Source organism: Enhydra lutris, unplaced genomic scaffold (genome assembly GCF_002288905.1).
Source record: "Enhydra lutris kenyoni isolate GAN:26980312 unplaced genomic scaffold, ASM228890v2 scaffoldscaffold14, whole genome shotgun sequence".
Taxonomy (NCBI): Eukaryota; Metazoa; Chordata; class Mammalia; order Carnivora; family Mustelidae; genus Enhydra; species Enhydra lutris.
This window is the reverse complement of record NW_019154098.1, coordinates 29,509,317-29,531,413: the sequence shown is the minus strand read 5'-3', so window position 1 is coordinate 29,531,413 and position 22,097 is coordinate 29,509,317. Positions and strand designations below refer to the sequence as shown.

Sequence of the window (22,097 nt, the reverse complement as noted above, 5' to 3'; positions counted from 1 at the left end):
TAATGGTACTTGGACTTGATTTAAGGAGGTTATCCTTTCTTGAATATCTGTACAAAGCATAATACAAACTCATTTAATATATATGAAATTAATGTGTGTGTTTGTTAAAATCTGAGGTGGGGTCTCATATATGGAACCCACATATTTAACAGGCACCCCAGAAGAGTCTAAGGCAGTCAGACTATTTTTTTAAATTTATTTTCAGCATAACAGTATTCACTGTTTTTGCACCACACCCAGTGCTCCATGCAATCCGTGCCCTCTCTAATACCCACCACCTGGTTCCCCCAACCTCCCAACCCCCACCTCTTCAAACCCTTCAGATTGTTTTTCAGAGTCCATAGTCTCTCATTGTTCACCTCCCCTTCCAATTTCCCCCAACTCCCTTCTCCTAACTCCCTATGTCTATTAAAGAGGTTGAGTTCAAAGGACATACTCTAAAATTTAAGAGGTTGATTTGTCAGGCTCAAACTAGAAAAACTGATTTTATGGGAACACAGAAGATGTCCCCTATAGTACTCATTACAAATCTGTATGTACTTTGGGGGGTTTTATTCACCTTCTTGCAGGCATCAGAATATGGGGGGATGCGAACAGAGTTCGTGGGAACTTGGTTGCACTCTCAGTTTGGCCAGGAACCTATCGAAACAGAAGAGATTTAAGTTCAACGCTCTGGCATGCAGCAATTGAGGTAGGGTGACTTATAACTATATAAAATAATGACATAATTTTATAAGAGTATCCTAAAGTATAATTTGTAATTTCTTTACAGATTATATACCACAGAATATAAATTCTGTAGAAACTGTAAGTCTCAAAATGTTATTGAAAACTGTTTCCTCTTTAGATAAAGATTGGTGAATTAATAAAATGAGCTAATGAAGGGAGTGAGCAAACTTCCTTGAGAGATGTTGTGAGCTCCCACAGCCATCGAATTTTTCTTTGTGTTGATGTCCAGTGGTTTAAATAGTTCTCTTATTTCCTTGCTTTAATTGTCACTTACTTCCAAGTTCTGGTGCAGGGTCTCTCTGCTGCTAATTGACTGAATTCCTTACATATACTACTACTTAACTATGACTTTGGTTTCCTTCGTCATATGGAAAACTAGAATGATAGACTACAGAATCTCCGAAATCCCTTTCTCATCTAAAATGCTTATGATTATGTGAGGTTATTTACTTTTATCTGGTATTACTAACTGGACCCTTCTTGTTTCCCATGAAGTTTCTTCAATCACTGTAGGCCCTCTGGTGTAGGATGAGATCGCAGGCAAGCAAACAGAAAGTACAGGAAAAGGGTTTGGAGGACATATGATTCCACCTTCTTTTTAGTCTACTAATTTATGCCACAGGAGCCAAAAGGAATTTTAAAAAATAGCTCTTTTGGGAGATGGGATAAGGAGTGAGGTTTGTTTTTGTGCAACTACTAATAATCACCTTAAAGTAAAACCTGAAAGCCTGGAACTTGGTATACATTTATGAGAGTGTTCTCCTTTCATCCTACCTATAGACGTGAGAATGTAATCCAGCGTCAATTCCAGATCTTTGAATTTTCTGTACCTTTTGAAAGAAAAGGAACTTATTTTACTTTTATGAGTTTCATTTTACTGTTCTCTTATCATAATATATAAAAATAAAGGTGCTTAATACTTTAAATAGTTGAGATTTGGACTGTTTTGCTGACACCAGAGGCAAGAATTAAATCTTCTGTGCTCTATACTTTTCATTTTTGCCACCTTGCCTGGGCTCACAAAGTAAAATTGTTTAGTGACTACCTACCATTCATGTTCAACCAGTTTTAAATATAGCAGATTTTATTTAAACTAGTAAGTGCTTCTATTGAATCTTATGGTCCACTATAATTTCCTTAGTTTTTTCTTAATAAATCAAATTGGTAACATAATATAGCCAAAGAGTGATAAAATCCTAACCTTGCTATAATACTGGAATTTGTTCTATGGCTTATAATTTTGAATGATACTCAGTGGCTTTTGTGACTGAAATAACAAATCTCTTTAATGTAGTTTTCTAAAGAGATCTAAGGTGTTGTGTCTTGTGATGATTTTACACCAAAAACCTAAGGTAATTTCAATACTACATTTGTAATGTAAATTTGAATGGGTTGAATAATGAAATTAATTTTTCCTCCCAAAGGGTAGTCATAATTAATTTTCCTATATATGCTGCATACTTGCTGTCATTGTACAGTTGTGTAATAGCCTGATCCATAACATTTTCCTTATCACTGTACTAGATAAACAGAGGGACCAATACAGTCTTACAAAATAATGTCGTGGCTGGATTTGGAAGGGTGGGATACCGCATTGATGGTGAACCTTGCTCAAGTAAGTCTTTTGGCAAAGAGTCACTAAAACAAGGAAATACCTTGTCCAAATTTGTTAGAAAGAAATAATTATTGTTTGTTAGTTCAGTATGTAATATCCCGTCCTCCAGCATACTGAAAGAACTTAACAAGCTAAATTATTTGAAGATACCATTGAGTCTAGGAAAAAAAGAATAGACTTTTTAAGAAAGATTTTATTTATTAAAAGTGATAAAGAATTTATTTATTTATTTGAGAGAGAGTGAGAGAGCATGAGTAGGGGTGGGAGGGTGGCAGGGGGAGGGGCAGAAGGAGAAGCAGATTCCTCACTGAGCCAGGACCTGGGATCATGACCTGAGCTGAAGGCAGACGCTTAACCCACTGAACCACTCAGGCACTCCTGAATAGGATTTTAAAGATAATTTTCCATATTTATGATCCAAAAATTGTAGCAGCCACTTTAATTCTTGATGTGGCTGGTGTTGGAACAGTGAGTACCTCATTCCACTGTCACTTTCATAAAAGCAACACTTTAGAGATACATATCTATCAGGATATGGCACAATTGCATATTTCCTCTTGATAAGAATAAATTTATAATTTATAAATTTATTTATAAATTATAAAAATTGTATTTATAAATTATAAATAAATTAGTTGTGCATTTAAACCGACAAGCATGAAAAAGTCAAAGGACATGTACAGCTAGTTCTCAGATACATTTCTCTCTACTAGAGGAGTCAAACTCAAGAATTAACTGAGAATTAACAACTACTCTTTTGGCAAGGCTAGGGAAACTAGAACATTTACCCACTGCTAGTTGAATGACAAAACAATATAACCCCTACAGAGGGGAATTGGACAGTAGCTGCCAAAATTATAGGAGCATCTGCTTTTGGCTCAGCATTTCCACTTCTGGCAATCTAACTAACATTGTCCTCTGTGACACTTACAAAATGTTTGTCAACTAGGTGATTCATCACAATATTGTGTGTGCTAGCAGGAAACTACAGGCTGCCTTGTGTCCAATACAGTGGACTAGTTACATAAAGCCAGACAGTGGAACACCAGGCCCTGCTCAAAAAGAGAGAAGAAGATACATTATATATATGTATATCATATATGATATGGTGTATATCATACTATATGATATATATATCATATATACATATATATGTATATCATACTATATGATATATATATCATATATACATATATATGTATATCATATATGATATGGTGTATATCATACTATATGATATATATATGTACATATATACACATACTATATGATATATATAAATGTATATGTATATGTATACTATGTATAAATATATGTGCTTATATATAAAATACTGTTTTGTTTATGGTATGTTTTGTGGAAGAAAAGAAAGAAAATAGGAATATATAGGGTTATTTGTGTTTATATAAAGTGACACAAAGTGTAAAAACAAAAAAACCAGCAACAGGGTGACCGGTGACTTATTATTGTATAACTTTTTATAACCTTTTGGTTTTCCAACTAGGTAAATGCATTATTAGATCAAAATAAAATAATAGAGCTGCAGGGTTTACCTCTTGAGAAACTCAGAGGAAATGGGATTTTCTCTGAAAACGTTATATCTCTTGTACAGCTGGGTGTTTTTTTTTTATCTCAGTATAGTTATTTTTAAGATTCTTTGAATCAGCATTTTATCTGTAAATTCTGTAAATCAGCATTTTTCTGTAAATTCAAAAATTATTGAGCTTAAGCTAATTTTATTCTTGTGTAAAATACATTTTGGAATGTATTTTGGAAGGAATAAAACAACTGCCAACAAATTTAACTGATTCCTTGATATATGCTCTTATTGAATATTTTAGTTTCCAAGAGCTTAAAAGTTTTCTTTGACTACGATTTTAAAATATGTAATTTTTCTTCAACTTCTTTGAAGTGTTGTCCTGGATTTTTTAAGTCAAAATATGACCTGTGAATATGAATATTTACTAATATGTATATTGCACTGACTATATTGATATTCCTAAATAATTGAGAGTGTTTACAAGGAAGTTTAGGATTTAGAGAAATTGAAATAAGAGACAACACTGAGGAATTGTGGGTTTAAGTTCCTGGAATGGGACACCAACCCATCCAGTGAACCTCCCAGGCAAGTGGAGTCTGGGAGGCCAGGAAGGGAACCATGACTCACACGGGGCCCCAGGGGCAACACTATGTGGAACCGAGAGAGAGACATGTGAACAGCTTCTTATGGAGAAAACAAAACAGAATCTAGGCAGTTGACAAGTGAAATTTCAATCCCAAAGTATTAGGAAGAAAGGAAACTCAATAGAGGAGAGGAGGAAATCAGATACCAGGAGACTTGGTCAAGAGAGCTGGTACCAAGTAAACTGCAGGGCGTGATCTGCTCTTTATTGGGAGCCCTCTAGTGGGTGCATGATTAGGAGGGAATTATTAAGATCACTGATCTGATTTGGACGTAAGTAAAGTTTCATAAAAAATCTACTTCAGGTTTCCTACATGTTAGTAATGAGTATAGCTTCCATTTATTGAGGCATTTCACGTAGGGTTACTTCATTTCATTTTGAGACTACTCTAAATTAGGCATTAAAACTTTTTATATTTGAGTGGGCACCTGGGTGGCTCAGTGGGTTAAAGCCTCTGCCTTCAGCTCAGGTCATGATTCCCAGGGTCCCGGGATCAAGCCCTGCATCGGGCTCGATCCCAGGGTCCTGGGATCAAGCCCCATATCGGGCTCTCTGCTCCGCAAGGAGCCTGCTTCCCCCTGGAGCCTGCTTCCCCCTCTCTCTCTGCCTGCCTTTCTGCCTACTTGTGATCTCTGTCTGTCAAATAAATAAATAAAATATTAAAAAAAAAACTTTTTATATTTGAGGAAACAGGTCTAAAAGGTTCAACCATGTTCCAAGGTCATACATACATCAGTTCAACAGATAGTTAACTGAACACCCATCTCTGCATTACCTGCTAGGCCCTGGGAATACATTGGTGAGGGAGGTGGACACTGTGTCTTCTCTCATCCAGCTTGCATTCTAATAGGAGAGAGGAGATGGATAATTCATGATAAGGAATAATACAATTTCAAATGAAAATCATTTTAATGTCCACGTGAAGGAACCGAGGTGCTACTTTGAATCAGGTAGTGAGAGAAGGCCTTGTGAGGAGGGGACACCTGACTTGAAAATGGGATGACCAGGAGGCACCAGCAACAAAAAGATGTGGAGGGGAAGCATTTTATAAACAGCAGGTGCTACCATTGTGTTTCAGAGTTAGCCTTCTTTGAATCCAAACTTCACGCACTTTCTCATGAAATTCGTGTTTAATCAGATATAGTAAGTTAAATGTGCTAACAACTGAAGCAAAATTTGCAAATGAGTATACAGTCATTCTACTGGTCAATGGACAAATTAGATAAGATTAAATCCTGAGTAGAGTAAGCCATAAATGGCTGAGCCATAACAATATTTAATTATCATGTGAAAATTTGCACGATTCATATATTTAATTTAAAAAATTAACTTTAACTGATACTTCTTATAAAGCTCTAAGACATGACTTGTAATGTTAATTCCCTGCTTTCCTGTTTCCTTCCAAGGTCAATCTAATCCCATGGAAAAGTGGTTTGACAATGAAGCCCATGGAGGCTTATATGGTATTTATATGAACCAAGATGGCCTTCCTGGGTGTTCTCTTATACAGGGATTTACCATTTGGACATGCTGGGATTATGGAATTTATTTTCAGGTAAATGTGATCCAAGGTGGTGATTGTTTATCTTGTTTTACTATTGTACTTTGCACTATGTAACCTACAAGTTGTTTTACAGACTACAGAGAGTGTGCATATCTATAATGTGACTCTCGTTGACAACGGGATGGCCATTTCTTCAATGATTTACATGCCAGCCTCTGTATCTCACAAAATTTCCAGTAAAACAGTGCAGATTAAGGTAAGAAATGAATACAGCCACAGTAAGGAGAAAGGGTAAATTCAGTGAAGTTCTGGTAAGATTGATCTCCTTGACTCCGAAGCCAGGTGAGTCCAAACCTCCTTGCCTTTGTTCTCATTATATTCTTTCAGGAAGTGCTCTATCCCTCCCTCGCCTCCCTGGTCCCCTCACCTCTTTTTGTGTACCACCCCCTAGTCTTGTCACAAGTAGTGAAATTTTCATTTCCTCTACGAATCCTTTCCTGAACTAGCTTAGATAATATTGACACTCTCTCCTCTTTTTGTTCCTGCTGTTCCCTGGGCATATTTCTGTCACAGAAATATGTATAATGTATAATATGTATTATGTATAATAACATGTCATTATACATAATAATTTACCAGCCTAGTTTCCCCTTCCCAGTTTGTTAGTCATTCCACTTAGGGCATAAAGTCACATCCTTTTCATCTTGGCTTTATGAATAACCCCTTCCTCAGACTTCAAGGTTGTGTTTTGCTACGGTGGAATTCAGTATTATCCATTATTGTATTTTCCTTGAGGAAAAGCTATCATTTAAACTGTACTGTTTAATTTTTTTTTTACATAGAGCTCATTAATTGTTGGAAGTAGCCCTGGATTTAATTGCTCTGATGTCCTAACTAATGATGATCCCAATATTGAACTTTCTGCCGCCCACCGGAGTGCTAGACCTCCATCAGGTGAAAATTTTAGAAGTTTAATTTTGGTGTTCATGTGAGTGCATATTTAAATTTTATTAACTTTCTTTCTTTTATAAAAGGTGGGCGAAGTGGGATTTGCTGGCCTACCTTTGCTTCAGCACATAACATGGCACCCCGGAAACCCCATGCAGGGCTCATGAGTTACAATGCCATTAGTGGCCTTCTGGATATCTCAGGCAAGTTTAAACATAGTCTTGACAAATTTACTCAGTTAAGTTCTATAAAGAATATGTAGAATATATCTAATAATGTTTCACTATTAGTAAAAAAAAAGATCGTGATTTAAATGAATCTGTATATGAATCTGCTCCATGTGGAAAGCCAAGAAATCAAACATCAGTCAATTTCAAGAATAATTCCCTGGCAAAATTTGTATATGTTAAAGAAGTGACATTTAATTTTTCTTCTAAAACAGCAGAGGAAACACTGGTATAATGATTTAATGTTAGTTTCTATAAATCGTAAAAACCCTTTTATATAAGTAGGGTTATATATTATTATCTCTTTTTACAACTGAAGAAATTTAAATTCATATAACCCAAGAGCTAGTAACATCTATTGGCTCTGTCCACCTGTTCATTTATTTATTTCGTGCTTCTTCCATAGTTGATACTCTTTGGTAATCACTAACATGCCCTCTGTGTTTACTCCCAGAACTCCAAGCACATGCTTTCCTCAGTCTTCATTTTATCCAGTCATCCGGTTTTGTTCTTTCCAGGCCCCTGACTAATTAGCTAAGTCATTTTTTATGTTTATCCTTACCTCACACCACTTCTCTCTTCACACAAAGTGGGTCACCCTGGGTACTACCTAAATTTCTTTCCCATAGTAGAATCTGCCCATGCCACTCTCTTCCAAGGCCATCCCCAGGTGGGGCTGAAATGCACTGGCATTATATAATAGACTCATTCCAATGTTTCATTTTTCAGAGACTTTGACCCCTTCTCCTACAGTGTGCCATGGAAGTTCTTACCATTCTACTTCATTTAAAGTGGAACATGATGGGGCACCTGAGTGGCTCAGTGGGTTAAGTCTCTGCCTTCAGCTCGGGTCATGATCTCAGGGTCCTGGGATCGAGCCCCGCATCAGGCTCCCTGCTGAGCAGGGAGCCTGCTTCCACCCCCCTCCCCCACGCCTGCCTCTCTGCCTACTTATGATCTGTCTGTCAAATAAATTTTAAAAATCTTCAAAAAAAAAATAAAGTGGAACATGATATTTTCCAAACTTAGAAAAGCCATGACAACAGCACAGGAGAATACCCCCATCCGTAGTGATACTCTCCCTTATTCAGCTTTGTATTCTTTCCCCCTTGATCTAACACCATCACAATTTGCTCTCAGATATATATACTCCTGATTCCTGTCAGTACATGTTAGTTACTGCAGTTCCTTTGGTATACAATCCTCTCATCCCATAGCAGGCTTGTCACTTCCCCGGTCAGACCATGTTGAGACTTGACCAGACTGACTGCTCTGTCTTCCAGAAGGGGAGATGGGGACAGGTCCCAAGAAAGGCAAGATTTGCCTTTTCTTTTGAGGTCTTGTCATGATTTCAACAAAGGAGGCAGGAAAGCTCTCTTCTAATAAGGGAGAAGCAGACCACTTATACAGATCTGGAACATTCAAGGGGAACCCTGGGTTTCAAGACTCAAATTCATGTTCCCTATATTCCCATCCTAATTCGGGTTCCATTCATTTTCTATCAGAGCCCGTCTTTGATGTAGGAGACTTGCCAGGGCTGAGAATTCAACCTTCTACAAATACTATATTGGTTTTGTTTTCAGATCCTGAGGTTTGCCTTGAATTTGTGATTGATTCTTTCTTCAGAGCATCAGTGACTGTCAATAGTCACCTACTTTTAGTTTTCTTGTAACCACTGTTTCCCCTTTACCCCTCAAATGCCAAAGTTACTGTACCAGCCAGAGAACTTCCTTCCACCTAGATATTATCCCAGTCCACCATGAGAGAAATCTTTTTTTTTATTAACACATAATGTATTATTTGCTTCAGGGGTGCAGGTCTGTGACTCTTCAGTCTTATGCAATTCACAGCATTCACCATAGCACATACCCTCCCCAGTGTCCATAACCCAATCACCCTAACCTTCCTCCTGCAACCCTCAGTTTGTTTCCTGATACCATGAGTGAAATCTTTACAATTTCATTGTTACAGCTTTCTAGGGGTTTCAAGGGGCTGTCAGTATTCCACGTACCCTCAATAAGGGCATCCTCATTCCCATCCAGACAGCAAGTGAGCTAAATTCATTATTGCATCATTACAGCCTGTATCCTAGGACCACTTCTGGTACTCACTGTCTAAATCAGATGGTCTAAAAGTAAAGCCAGAGATGGGATTCTCGTGCAAGTGGTTTATTAAGGGTGTGTTTTCACAAGAAAGGGAGTGAGGGAAGTAGGATGAGCAGAGCTAAGCAAGGATAGCGTCTCAGCTAGAGTCAAGCTCTTTCTTGATACCTCAGGGAGCTGTGCAGTTTAGTTGCCTCCTCTTGAGGCAAAGGGACCTTCTGTTCAGTTGTCGGTTAGGCATAGTAGCCCTTTGGTGGTGGTATTGAGTGCAGAATCTCTTAGGAGAGGGAATTGTCATCTGGTTAAGGACAATTCTCTGGAAAAAGGGGCAGGTGCGAGTAGTGGGCAGCCAATATTTACGGGGGGGGGGTGCTGAGGGCCAGTGCACTGGACCAGTAAAGCAGATCTGTACAGGTTACAGTGTCTGCTACTGTGGTATTTTATTAATATTCATCTAAGGCTCATATTGATGTACATAAAATATCATCTTAGGAAAAAAATTTCACCAGAAAGGGTGGTGATATTACATAACTGATATAAGAATTTTGGAGTCACCTTTTGCTTTTTTTTCTATTTTTGAGTTATTGGATTTTAATTACAATGGAGATTAAGTTTGAATTCAATAAATTTTATCTTTTGGTCACACAATATATGCAATAAGGCCAAAAGAACCAATGTTTCAATTAGTCTTTGCTGCATAACAAAATACCTCCAAAATTTAGAGTCTTTAAAGCATCATTTATTAGCTCCTGATTCTGCGGATTGACAGTTTGGGCTTTGTTCATTTGCACAGTTCTTCTGCTGGTCTCACCTGGGATTATTCCTTAGGCTGCCATCAGTTTATGGGATAGATAATCTAGGATAGTCTCTCTTCTGTGTCCAGTGGTTGGTGCTTGCCAGTGTTTGGGCTGGCCATTAGCTAGAGTAAGGGAGGTGATGGGGCCATATGTCTTCTGAGCTCATTCACATGCTGGAAGTTGCAGAATTCCCCAAGAGCACCAAGAGAGAGTGAGCCCTAATAGGCAAGCACTTTTCAGATCTGCTTATATCACAATTGCTCTTGTCCCATTGGTCAAACCAAATCACATAACTAAGCTCAGAGAAGATATGAGAAGACTATTCAATGGTATTAATGTAGGGAGGCAACAATCTAACACGAATAGTGGTGGACTGTCCACCATATAAGCTAAGAGCTCTATGTTCAAGGTGGTGTTATATGATGTATTTGCTGGAATATGCATGAAATGAAACTGATTTTATCACTTTCTCCATTCTGTTATTTATGTTTTAGGTTCAACATTTGTTGGATTTAAGAATGTTTGTTCAGGTGAAACTAATGTGGTATTCATTACTAACCCTTTGAATGAAGATTTACAGCATCCAATCCATGTGAAGAACATACAGCTGGTTGATACTACTGAACAATCAAAAATATTCATACATAGGCCTGATATAAGGTACAACATATGAAAGTCTGTTTTTTTCTTTCATATCTATAGCTTTCTGTGTTTCTTTTCCCCTGCCATAGATCTGAGAAAGTTGCTATATTAAAGTAACTATTAATTTCTGTAAAATTTTAATCAGCACTATGAGAATTAATACTATTTAATGCATCTGTGTTTTCAGTTAAATTGAAGAAGCTAGGCTCTAATATATATTTTTTTTCTCATACTGTTTTTTCCACGCCTAAGTAATACTATCATAAAAGATGGAGACCAGGTTAGAAGTGTGTTGTACATTAGTAGCTCTCCATTAATGGTTATTAGAAATGAGAGACATTCCTCTATCTTTTCCTCCCTTTTCCTTACCTCTTTTGTTTCCTGTTGCTTTCCAAACATCTTACCACACTCACCCCAGCATGCACTTTGAAATTTAATGTCAGCCATTATAATCACAGTGACTGAGAAGATGCAGAAACTCCAAACAGTGACTTTTCAATCACAAAAGTCAGTTGGAGTCAGAATATCTCTAGAAATTCAGCCACTTAGACCTTAAATCTTAAAAGAAGATAGCCAGTAACTGCTATACTTTTTAGAAAGTATATGGCCCAATCACCCCCTGTACTCTAGCTAATGGCCAGCCCAAACACTGCAAGCACCAACCACCAAACATGGAAGTGAGACTATCCTAGACTATCCATCCCATAAACTGATGGTAGCCTAAGGAGTAATCCCAGATGAGACCAGCAGAAGAATTATCCAAATGAACAAAGCCCAAACTGCCAATCCATAGAAACAGGAGCTAATAAATGATGGCTTAAAGACTAAATTTTGGAGGTATTTTGTTATGCAGCAAAGACTAATTGAAACATTGTTCTTATTGGATATATTGTGTGACCAAAAGATAACATATAGGCCAGGAATTCAGATGTAAGACAAGATTGGAGGAAAGACATTTTTTATGAGACATCTTTGAACCATTTTCAGTATGGGAAGAAGACGAGGAATAATGTTGTCTAATTAGATAGACATCTCTTTAGACAAATGCAGTGTTTCATCAACAGTTTGACTTCATCTGATTTTGTTTCGGTGACAACTGCACATCTCCTCATTTAGTAATTACAAAGTGCAGTATTTTTTGGCTCAATAGAGCTTCTCCTCACTAGAATATTATTAGCTTCTGTTTAGTTATCATTGGATCTTTCAGATGTAATATATAATTTTAATACCTAGGTCATGAAGAAAATACTATTTTGTTTTGTTTTGTTTTGCTTTGTTTTTGAAAAGAGAGAGATCATGCAAATGGGAGGGAGGAGGGTGAGAGAGAATCTTAAGCAGGCTCCATGCCCAGTGCAGAGCCGGATGTGGGACTCGATCTTAAGCCCTGCAATCATGACCTGAGCCGAAATCCAGAATTGGATGCTTAACCTACTGAGCCACCCAGACACCTCAGAAAATACCACATTTTAAAATAGAATGTCTTTGAGCTCTGTGCTTTTATTAAGATGCTGCTGGCCTTTTCCCAGATCCCTTTTCACCCAAAGCTCTAAATATTGGGAGGGAGTTCACCCAGGCCCCCAAAGCTCTAAATATTGGCCAGTAATAACCTACAGTTGCTCTCTTTTACAGAAAATTGCACTTAGCTGGATAGGAATAGCCTTGGGCAGCTAAAACCCTCCCTAACAGCATCTCCTTGCAGCCCATGGAAAATGACTAGTTTATACAGGAGTACAAAAGGCCAACCCCCTTGTCTCAAGATGGGAGCAAACCTAGGTGCAATTGATGACCCAGAGGTGCCCCTGGGATCAGAATGAAGCTAGTCCATAGACCACAGTAATCTCGTTTTCCTTCCGTTGTCTTATGTGGCTCCTCTCCTTCTTTTTTGCGAAAATTCCTTCAGTAAATCTCTTGAACAAAAATCTGTGGGGCAGCTGGGTGGCTCAGTGGGTTAAAGCCTCTGCCTTCGGCTCAGGTCATGATCCTAGGGTCCTGGGATCGAGCCCTGCATGGGGCTCTCTGCTCAGAAGGGAGCCTGCTTCCCCCTCTCTCTCTGCCTGCCTCTTTGCCTGCTTGTGATCTCTTTCTGTGTGTCAAATAAATAAATAAAATCTTTTTTAAAAAATCTGCATTTCAGGGTGCCTGGGTGGCTCAGTGGGTTAAGCCGCTGCCTTCGGCTCAGGTCATGATCTCAGGGTCCTGGGATCGAGTCCCACATCGGGCTCTCTGCTCAGCAGGGAGCCTGCTTCCCTCTTTCTCTCTGCCTGCCTCTCTGTCTACTTGTGATCTCTGTCTGTCAAATAAATAAATAAAATCTTTAAAAAAAAAATCTGCATTTCAGGCTCTGTTTCTTTGTGACATGAAGTAAAAACAGAGCCCTAAGTCTTAATATAAAAGTGTCACTGGGTACTATACCTGCAGACTTGCTCACAATAGCATCTTCACATGCTTGAACACAAAGAACTCATGAGCTACAGAAATACTTATTCAAGTTGTCTCCAAAGCTATTATTGTACAGTAAGGGGCAACTTACCTCTTCATATCTCTCTTACAGCAAAAAGGGAAAGAGATACTAAACAGTTTCTAATAGTTCTGAGAATTCCCCTATTATTTTGTTGTTATAACTTCGGAATAAGGCATATTTCCCTGTAGTATATATCATGACATAGTATAACTATACTGTATACCATGTATAGTGTGTAATGTGCAGTATATTGCAAGTTAAGCATCTATTTTATTATTATTACCAGTTAACAATCAGCTACTCCAGGTAGCTCAAGATGAAGGCAGAATGCCATTGATGGTGCATGATAAGTATGCAGTATTTCATCTCTTACAGTTTGGGTATTTACAGAATGGTTACTAAAATACATAGCATAGTGGGATGTCTGGGTGGCTCAGTGGGTTAAGCCACTGCCTTCGGCTTGGGTCATGATCTCAGGGTCCTGGGATCGAGCCCCGCATCGGTCTCTGCTCAGCAGGGAGCCTGCTTCCCCCCCTCTCTCTGTCTGCTGCTTTGCCTACTTGTGATCTCTTTCTCTCTCTGTCAAATAAATAAATAAAGTCTTTAAAAAAATATGTAGTATAGCAATCATAATCTAAGTATATCTTTTTGTATATACATAAACAAGTCTATATAATATTATGTACTAATCTGCAATTGGTGATGGCCTAAGAAATTGAGATGAGGGACTGAACTTTAAGCATTTAGATTATTTAATAATAATCATACAATACTTTTATAAATTTTAAAGACCCATGTAAACAAGAAGGGAGAGACTTCCAACACAGGGATTTTGTATGTCTTCCAGAACAGACTGTTGGCCTGCTCAGTGGGGCAATATTAGTATACTGTGAGCCATGCTCAAGGTTGAAATCTATCATTGACAAAATATGGAATAACAAAGTGGAATTCTAATTTTATACCTCACAGGTATAACTTGTCCTTTTGAAATGTTAATGAATTAATAATAATAACATAACAAACCCAGAGAATGGAAAATCAGACCTTCTTATAATACTAGTTACATACGCTCCTTGTTCCCATTTTGAATCCTTTCTGAAATGATAAGATTCAGTGAGTCAAAAAACTTTGGATACTCTCTTATCAAATCCTCAACTGAAACGCTCTCTGGAAACAGGGGAAGGATACTAACTATAAATATTCATGTGTTTTGCCTTTTCTCCGCAGTAAGGTGAATCCAGCTGATTGCGTAGACATGGTTTGTGATGCCAAAAGGAAATCTTTTCTTAGAGATATGGACGGTTCCTTTCTGGGAAATTCTGGTTCAGTGATACCTCAAGCAGAATATGAATGGAACGGAAATAGTCAATTTGGAATTGGAGACTACAGGATTCCTAAGGTGGTGCTCACATTCCCAAACGGCAGTAGGATGCCTGTCACTGAGAAAGCACCGTACAAAGGTTTGTTGGACATTCTTCTGTTAGTCCTCAAGTTTGTGAAACAAAACATATCTTTTATTTTTAGTAATTGGGGTAATCAACCAATAACATATTTTCTACTTACTAATCTTACATAAAAGAAGAAGTATATGGATGTTTTTGGAGAGATTGCTTTTCCCCGCTAAAACGTATATACCTATTTTTAGGAATTATTAGAGATTCAACCTGTAAATACATTCCACAATGGCAGAGCTATCAGTGCTTTGGGATGGAATATGCAATGATGGTTATTGAAAGCCTGGATTCTGACACAGAAACTCGAAGACTCTCACCAGTGGCTATAGTGAGCAATGGTTATGTTGATCTCATTAATGGTACGTGTTCAGTATAAACAAACTAGTAGTTACTCAAAGCAGTCACTATTTATTACATGCATGGAGACATCTCACAAATTATTTATCACATTAAACTAACAAACATCAGGACTGCTTTCCTTCTGCTTGTAAGAAAAGATCTATATGCAGGAGGGCTGTTTGATGCTTCAGTGGACTCCCTTATTAGAAAACCAGGATAGTTATTCAAAATTAACCATTAGAAGAAGAGGAGAATTATTCCTTGACTGATCTTCATACCTATATTAATAAGGTGGCATAAATATTTTAAGGGAAAATTGACCCGAGTGTCTCCAAAAAGATAATTTGCCTTACATAAATTAAAACACAGATAATGTGTTATTTGGAATACTTGAGAAGTTATTTTCAGCCTACTCGGTTTTTATTTTTGTGACTCCTTCTAAGACTTAATCTTGAATCAGTGTGTTTTGGGGCTTGTTTGTTTTCATTCCTGGTTCCTTTGACTGTCAGGAACATCTTGGCAAGTTCCAGAGTCTAGGCTCCTTACATTCTGGTCATGGGTGAGTCTAGTAGAGAGGAAAGACAGTGGTCTCCATAAGAATTCAGATCAACTTAGGAGCCCAGGACTTTTTGAATCAATAAAATGAACCTCTAGGAGCTGCAGAAAATAGAGGGAAGGGACTCATTGTATTACCCAGAAATGGTATGGGGGGGGGTTTTAAAGATTAGTCCCTAAGAAGGCTTAAGAGTCTTTCCAGGGCTGAAGGGGCATGTAACCTGGATGAGAAAGATTTCTGTGCCCTGGCAGTGTCAAAACATGGACTGAAATATCCTGAGATTCAACAAAATAGCCAGCATCCCACAAAAATATTCATTTTTTTTAATGTGTTAGCAAGGAAATAAAGAACACTCAAAGAAATGGTGATATACCAAAAAAAAAAAAAAAAAAAAAAAAGTTTTCAAGAGAATAGAATGAACTAAATCAGGGATGTCCCAAAGTTACATGATTTCAAGTCTCTCCTCACTTCTGTTGCCTGCAACATGCAATTTGCCTGGTTTCTCTGGCCCATAATCAACCCAATTTTAAGGGCTGCCTCTCAAATCTTACAAAGCAGAGAGCTTGTGGGAAGAACTTTAGAGCAGTCAGTGTCAATAATGGAGATATTTTCAAATTGCTCTGTTTTATATGCTAGAGAAAGATTTTAGTCTGTTTATTTTTATACTTTTCTTTTTTGAAAAGAATACAAGCTTTCAATTTACAATAGTGACATGACATTTCTCTTAAAAATAAATTTAAATTTTTAAAAGTGACTGTCAGTTTAAAGAAGAGTCTTAAGTAAATGATGACAGTATTGCAAAAATTATGAAGATGTTGAAAGAATCACTGAGGCATAAGATACAACCACATTAGATTGGGGGGGGGGAATCCCAAGGTAAAAGTTATTGAATATCACTAAAGTTTCCTTTAAAATTTTAAAACTCAATTTCACTTATTTTTAAAAAATGGTCTTTGCTACTCTGAATTTTTCATTGTATACATAGAAATTTCTTTCTGTTTTCAAAACTCACAAAGAAGGTTTATTTAAATGCAGAATTTACATTTTGGATGCTAAGAGAAAGTTGATATTCTACACGAGCTTCAGAAGTTTATATTGATTTAAAATTTGATTGAAGTTCATTTATAAATATTGATAAGAATTCCAAGTAAGCTAGGAAATTGAGCAAAGCTAATGAATAAATACATCAAGAAAGTTTATCACTCCATATCTCATTCAATGTTTTATAATCTCAGCCACTTTAAAACTGAAGTGAAGTAGAAAAGTTTGCTACAAGTCATGCTATGCCTATTCTGGAAAAGTCTGGATTCAGGTAGAAAAGCAGCCACTGTGTTTGGCTTTTTAGAGGTTTTATTGGAGTGTTATTTCTCTGATTATATCAGTTCGTTAATGATGTTGACCCTCCAGTGGTGCCTATAATTACAGTCTCTAATAAAAATCTATTTAAATAACAACAGAGGAAGATTATAAACTTCATAAAAAACAAAACTTAAGAGTTTGTCGAATTTACAGATTAACTGATGAAGAAATGAGTATGTGAAAGAATTAACAAATCCATGGTTTAGCCATACAAATGTCCATATTTCCAAGTACAGGTTCTGTTTTTAAGAAATTAACTCTGTAACTTTACATTTAACATTAAACAGTCTGAGAAAATTGGCTCCCCACCTAAACTCGCATTTGATAGGAAGCATTTTCTTTCTTACCATGTGGCCGGGACTTAAATATGATTGTTGAAGTAGAGAATCATATAAAACCTACTGTTTCCTTCAAGGACCTTTCCTGTGCAAACTCAACACATTTGACCCTACAAGTAAACAAGTAAGGGTAGTAGGAAGGAGTTGCATCCTGCCTTCTTTTTAAGCTAAGGATAGATGGGTGGATGGATAATGGATGTAAATGCTGAACTTGACCCTGCAATTTATTTTTAATACAATTACTCTTCAGGGTTCGTGCTAAATAATATTCGTGATATAGAATGTGAACTTTCATTTATGTGGCTTTAGGCCCACAGGATCATGGCTGGTGTGCTGGATACACATGCCAGAGAAGACTGTCCCTGTTTCATAGCATTGTGGCTCTGAACAAATCTTATGAAATTTACTTCACTGGTACCAGTCCTCAGAACCTTCGGCTGATGTTGCTTAATGTTGACCATAGAAAGGTAACACAAGATAGAAATGACTTCTTGAGTTATCGGTGTTGGTTATTGACATCTATTTCTAAATGCTAAGGATTTATCTCCTCCCCTGTGCTCTTGAACATCATCAGAAGCATCATCAGGGTACAACTAAAAATAAGCTTAATTCAGAAAGTTTTCATCAGCCCGAGAACATATATGCATACCGCACATCTGTCCCCCATCATGACAGTGAGGCCTATGATTTACATGATTGGCAGCAAAGTTGAACTTTTATGTGAAAGTAATGCATATCCAGGACCGGTGACTGGAATTATATATTTATTTACCATGCTACTATTTATCTATTTCAGGAGCACACCTTTGGAATTTACTTTAGCAATCACAGCACATTATTTTAAGTATCTTCAACAATATCAGATCTTTGCTATGAACTGCATTCAGCTGGGACAGTTAAGTTTATATACACTGTGCCAGTGGGAAGAGAGTATGAGGTTAAACAATAGTCTCATAACTGAAATTTTTTTTTCCCCCAAGAACATGAGACTCAAAAGTCCCAGAGTATTAGGAATGTGAAGAAAGGGTGTGGAGAAGATAAAGCAGAAAGAATAGTAGCAAAGAGAGACACACCTGCTCCTTCTCAGAGGATAGCAATCTCATCCTTTCAGTTGCTGGAGATAAAACCTTGGCCCTGTTCTTGATTTCTCCCTCTGGGTCGTATCCCTCACCGAGTCCATCTGCAAATCCTGTTGAATGTCCCTTCGAAATATCCAGAACCTGACACTTCTTACCACCATCACTGCTATCCCCCACTTTGAGCCAACATTATTTCTTCCCTGGATTAAGGCAGTTGGCTCCCAGTTCCTCCCACTGCTCTGCTTCTGCCTGCTCTATTGTCTGTTCTCACCTCAGCAGCCACAGAGAGACCTTCAAATTATAAGTCACACCAGGTCTCTCCTTGCCCCAAATGCTGCAGTAATTTCCCCACTGGGCTTTGTACAGAGCCAGAGTCCCCACATACTTAGCTCTCTGACTGCAACTCTTCCAGCCACACTGAGCTCCCTGCTGTTCCAAACCACCTCACACCTGTTACCACCTGGGCCTATGTTCCAGATGTTGAGTCTGTCTGGAACGTTCTGCCCTAGGTGCCCAACTCCTCCTCCCCAGGGCATTCCCTCCCCCAACCGCATTTCTCCAACAGGCCTAGCACGTTCACCCCACCACAGTTGGCTCTCCCAATTATTTATATTCTGCTCTACCTTTCTTTTTTCCATGGCGCTTAACCATCTTCTAACATGCTTCATATTTTGCTTATTATTGCCACTATTTATTTTTCTTTTTCCTCGCACTAGAATATAAGCTCAATGAGAGCAAGGGCTTACGACAGCTCCTAGAATAGGGCCTGGTTTAGACAGGCCCTCAAATTTTTGAACAGAAGATAATATTTTTAATTTTAAAAATAACTACGAAGTGATATGACTGTTAATGTCCTGAGCCTCTGAAGACAATCTCAAAAGAAGATTCCAAAACTATGTATAGCTTATTAGATTCCTTATTAATATCTCTCTGCCCTTGTAAAAGCCAGTCTCCTTACTTTATGATTATACCTGTAGCATGAGACGTGAGGAATATAAACATAGAAAATGAACAAAATTGAACCAGAGAATATAGTTATTTTGATTAATTTTTAATCAATCTTACTACCAAATTTGTCTCAGAGGTAAGCATTTTTTTCCATATTAACTAATTTTGTGTGGTTGCATTACAGAGCAGTACTAAATTCCCCGTTTTCTCCTGCATCTGGAGTTGAAAGCCTGTATTGGAATTTGTTATCTTTTAAAGGAAGTATTTCTTTTAGAGATACTCCTTTAATAATTCTTTCTTACATTATGCTTTTCTACTGAGAATCATCAATTAAGAGTTAAGTTGTAACATCTGTATGAATGGTTGAATGAAAGGGAATTTACAAATTTTAACTCTGTATTTATCATCGAACCATACAACTTAGTTTTACTATTTTACAGAAGGTGTATATAGTTGAAGGACATGTTTAAGTGCTAAATTCTAAAAATTCTGTTTCATTGTTCTCTTAAGAAACAAAAATGTCGTTTATTTTTAACAGGCTGTGGTGGTAGGAATTTTTTTCCCCACACTTCAGCGTTTGGATGTCTATGTGAACAATGCATTGGTTTGCCCCAAAAATACAGTATGGAACCCTCAACAGAAATACTGTGAACTTAATAGACATCTATACACAGGTATTTCCTCAGAAAAATAGAGTACACATTACATTTGTACTTAATTATGTATGAAATTATTTGCAATGTTTCATTATTAATATTATTAGTTCCTTAGATATTGATGAACACAAGAGAAGATATTGTTAGCCACAGTCCACCAAATTCTAAGATGTGTTTATTTATGAGATATGTGTCCTGAAAGATTATTCCTGATGGAACTCTTATGTACCTGCATACATGCAGATATAAGCTTTTGTGTATCGTGCACATTCCTTTCCCCCCTGAGGACATTTATGTTCTACATGCAGTTCAGCTATTTCTATACACAGAAGAGATTTGGCTTGGAATTTTTACCCTGTTTCCACTTTACTTCTGGTCAGAGCCAAAATTAATTAGCGGTTACCAGAAGTATTGCCAAGAAGGCTAGTATAACATCAGCTGGACATAATGAAGTCATATAAAAAACTCTGAATTTAAATGACGTATATGGGAAAGGCTAAACTTACCCACTTACCAATATTTGCAAGACCAGGATTTATATCTGCTCATGGAAGTCCTTTTCTTAAACAAGGCCAGTAAATAAGGCCAGTACCTTCCATTCCACATGTGCTCTTATCATTTTTAGAAGTGCCCCATAATCTAGGTTAACAATGATATAAATGTGAGCTGCAGATCATAACGTCAGCTAGACACGAGAGTCGGAATGGATAACCCATATTCATTACTGTCTGTGGAGCCAGTCCTATTCCTACTAATCATCTGACTAGCTAGTGCTTCCAGAAATGTTACTATGTGCCAGGCACTGTTCTAAGTGCTTTGTAGATAATAACTCATTGTTACTATATTCTAATAATAGCCCTAGGAGCAAGGCACAGATGAGTAAACTGAGACAAAAGGAGGTGAATCTATTTGCTACAGTCTCTGCCTTAGCTCTGAGAGCTGCCATAACAAAATACCACAAAGTGGGTGGCTTAAAAGCAGAGATTTATTTTGTCACAATTCTGGAGGCTAGAAGTGTGAGGTCAGGGTGCTAGTAGGGTCAGGTTCTGGTGAAAGCTCTCTTCCTCTTGGCTTGCAGATGGCTGCCTTCTCACTGTGTCATCCCAGGGCAGACAGAGCAATGGCAGGCTATCGGCATCTCCTTTTATGAGAGCACTAATCCTTCGTGAAGTTCCCACCCTCATCGAAGGCTAATGACTTATCAAAGGCCCCATCTCCGAATACTCTAACATGGGGTGTTAGGGCTCTAACACGTGAATCTGGGAGGGGGGTGGCACAATTCAGTCCACGGTAATTTAAAGATGGTGAGGGCAGAACAAGGACCTGAACCCAAGTCTGGCTCTAGAAGCCGTGCACTTGACGATTATGTCATACTGCCTCCTTATAAGTTAAGAGAGTCCATGTTATCACGTTTTATATACAAATAACTACCCATATTTACAGCTTAATTTTCATCCCCTTTAATTCTTTTTAAAAATATCCCTTTTGGTACCAAATACTCTATCATTCAAATCGGGGAAATAGAAACTATCTCAACAAACAGTATTTAAGATAGGGAATTGGGGAAAAAAAATTAAGATAGGGAATTGGTTACATAAGTGTTGAAGGGCTGAAAAACACTACTACTACCACCTTCTTATCAACATTTTTTCTGATGCAGCATTGCTTTTAAATGAACATTTTGCTTTGCCACTTAGACTGCAAAATTGCTTCCCTGTATTATGAATCTATACATATTATTTTAGATTACCCAAAATGTTTTATTATGTGTGTCTCTGCTTCCTTCCATTACTGTGAAGGCATGAGGAAGTTACCCAGGATAAATGGTGCGTGCCCCCTCTAAATGTGGTTTGAGGGCATCTTCAATTCGTAATATAAAACCACAGTCTTCAGATTCACAGAACGTTTAAACCAAATTGCTTCTAGAACTTATACTAGTAGAAATGAAAGAAATACTCGGTAATAATGAAATGCCTTCTTATTACCAACTGCAATGAATGTCTATTAGATGCATTAAAAAATTTCTTCTTCTTCCTAAAATTTTATTTTTCTTAGTAAGCCTCACTGTGAAATGTGGTAGGAAGCTACGTGTCCCATTCCAGTACTGTTATATGATTTAGCCTTTGTCTGGGCTCAGTATTTGTTAGTGGATTTATTAGC

General features: G+C 37.6%; 1 protein-coding gene across 1 annotated transcript in view; it reads left to right on the top strand.

Annotated features, from left to right (window-relative positions):
• Positions 1–22,097, top strand: part of LOC111146633 (PKHD1 like 1) — a 183,716-nt gene that overhangs the window by 123,444 nt on the left and 38,175 nt on the right. Inside the window, exons 62-72 of the mRNA XM_022502266.1 lie at positions 570–691; positions 2,254–2,344; positions 5,934–6,082; positions 6,165–6,287; positions 6,874–6,985; positions 7,066–7,182; positions 10,600–10,765; positions 14,436–14,668; positions 14,854–15,021; positions 17,564–17,721; positions 19,820–19,955. Of these exons, the coding sequence (XP_022357974.1) occupies positions 570–691; positions 2,254–2,344; positions 5,934–6,082; positions 6,165–6,287; positions 6,874–6,985; positions 7,066–7,182; positions 10,600–10,765; positions 14,436–14,668; positions 14,854–15,021; positions 17,564–17,721; positions 19,820–19,955 (1,575 nt within the window). The remainder of the gene's footprint in view (positions 1–569; positions 692–2,253; positions 2,345–5,933; positions 6,083–6,164; positions 6,288–6,873; positions 6,986–7,065; positions 7,183–10,599; positions 10,766–14,435; positions 14,669–14,853; positions 15,022–17,563; positions 17,722–19,819; positions 19,956–22,097) is intronic.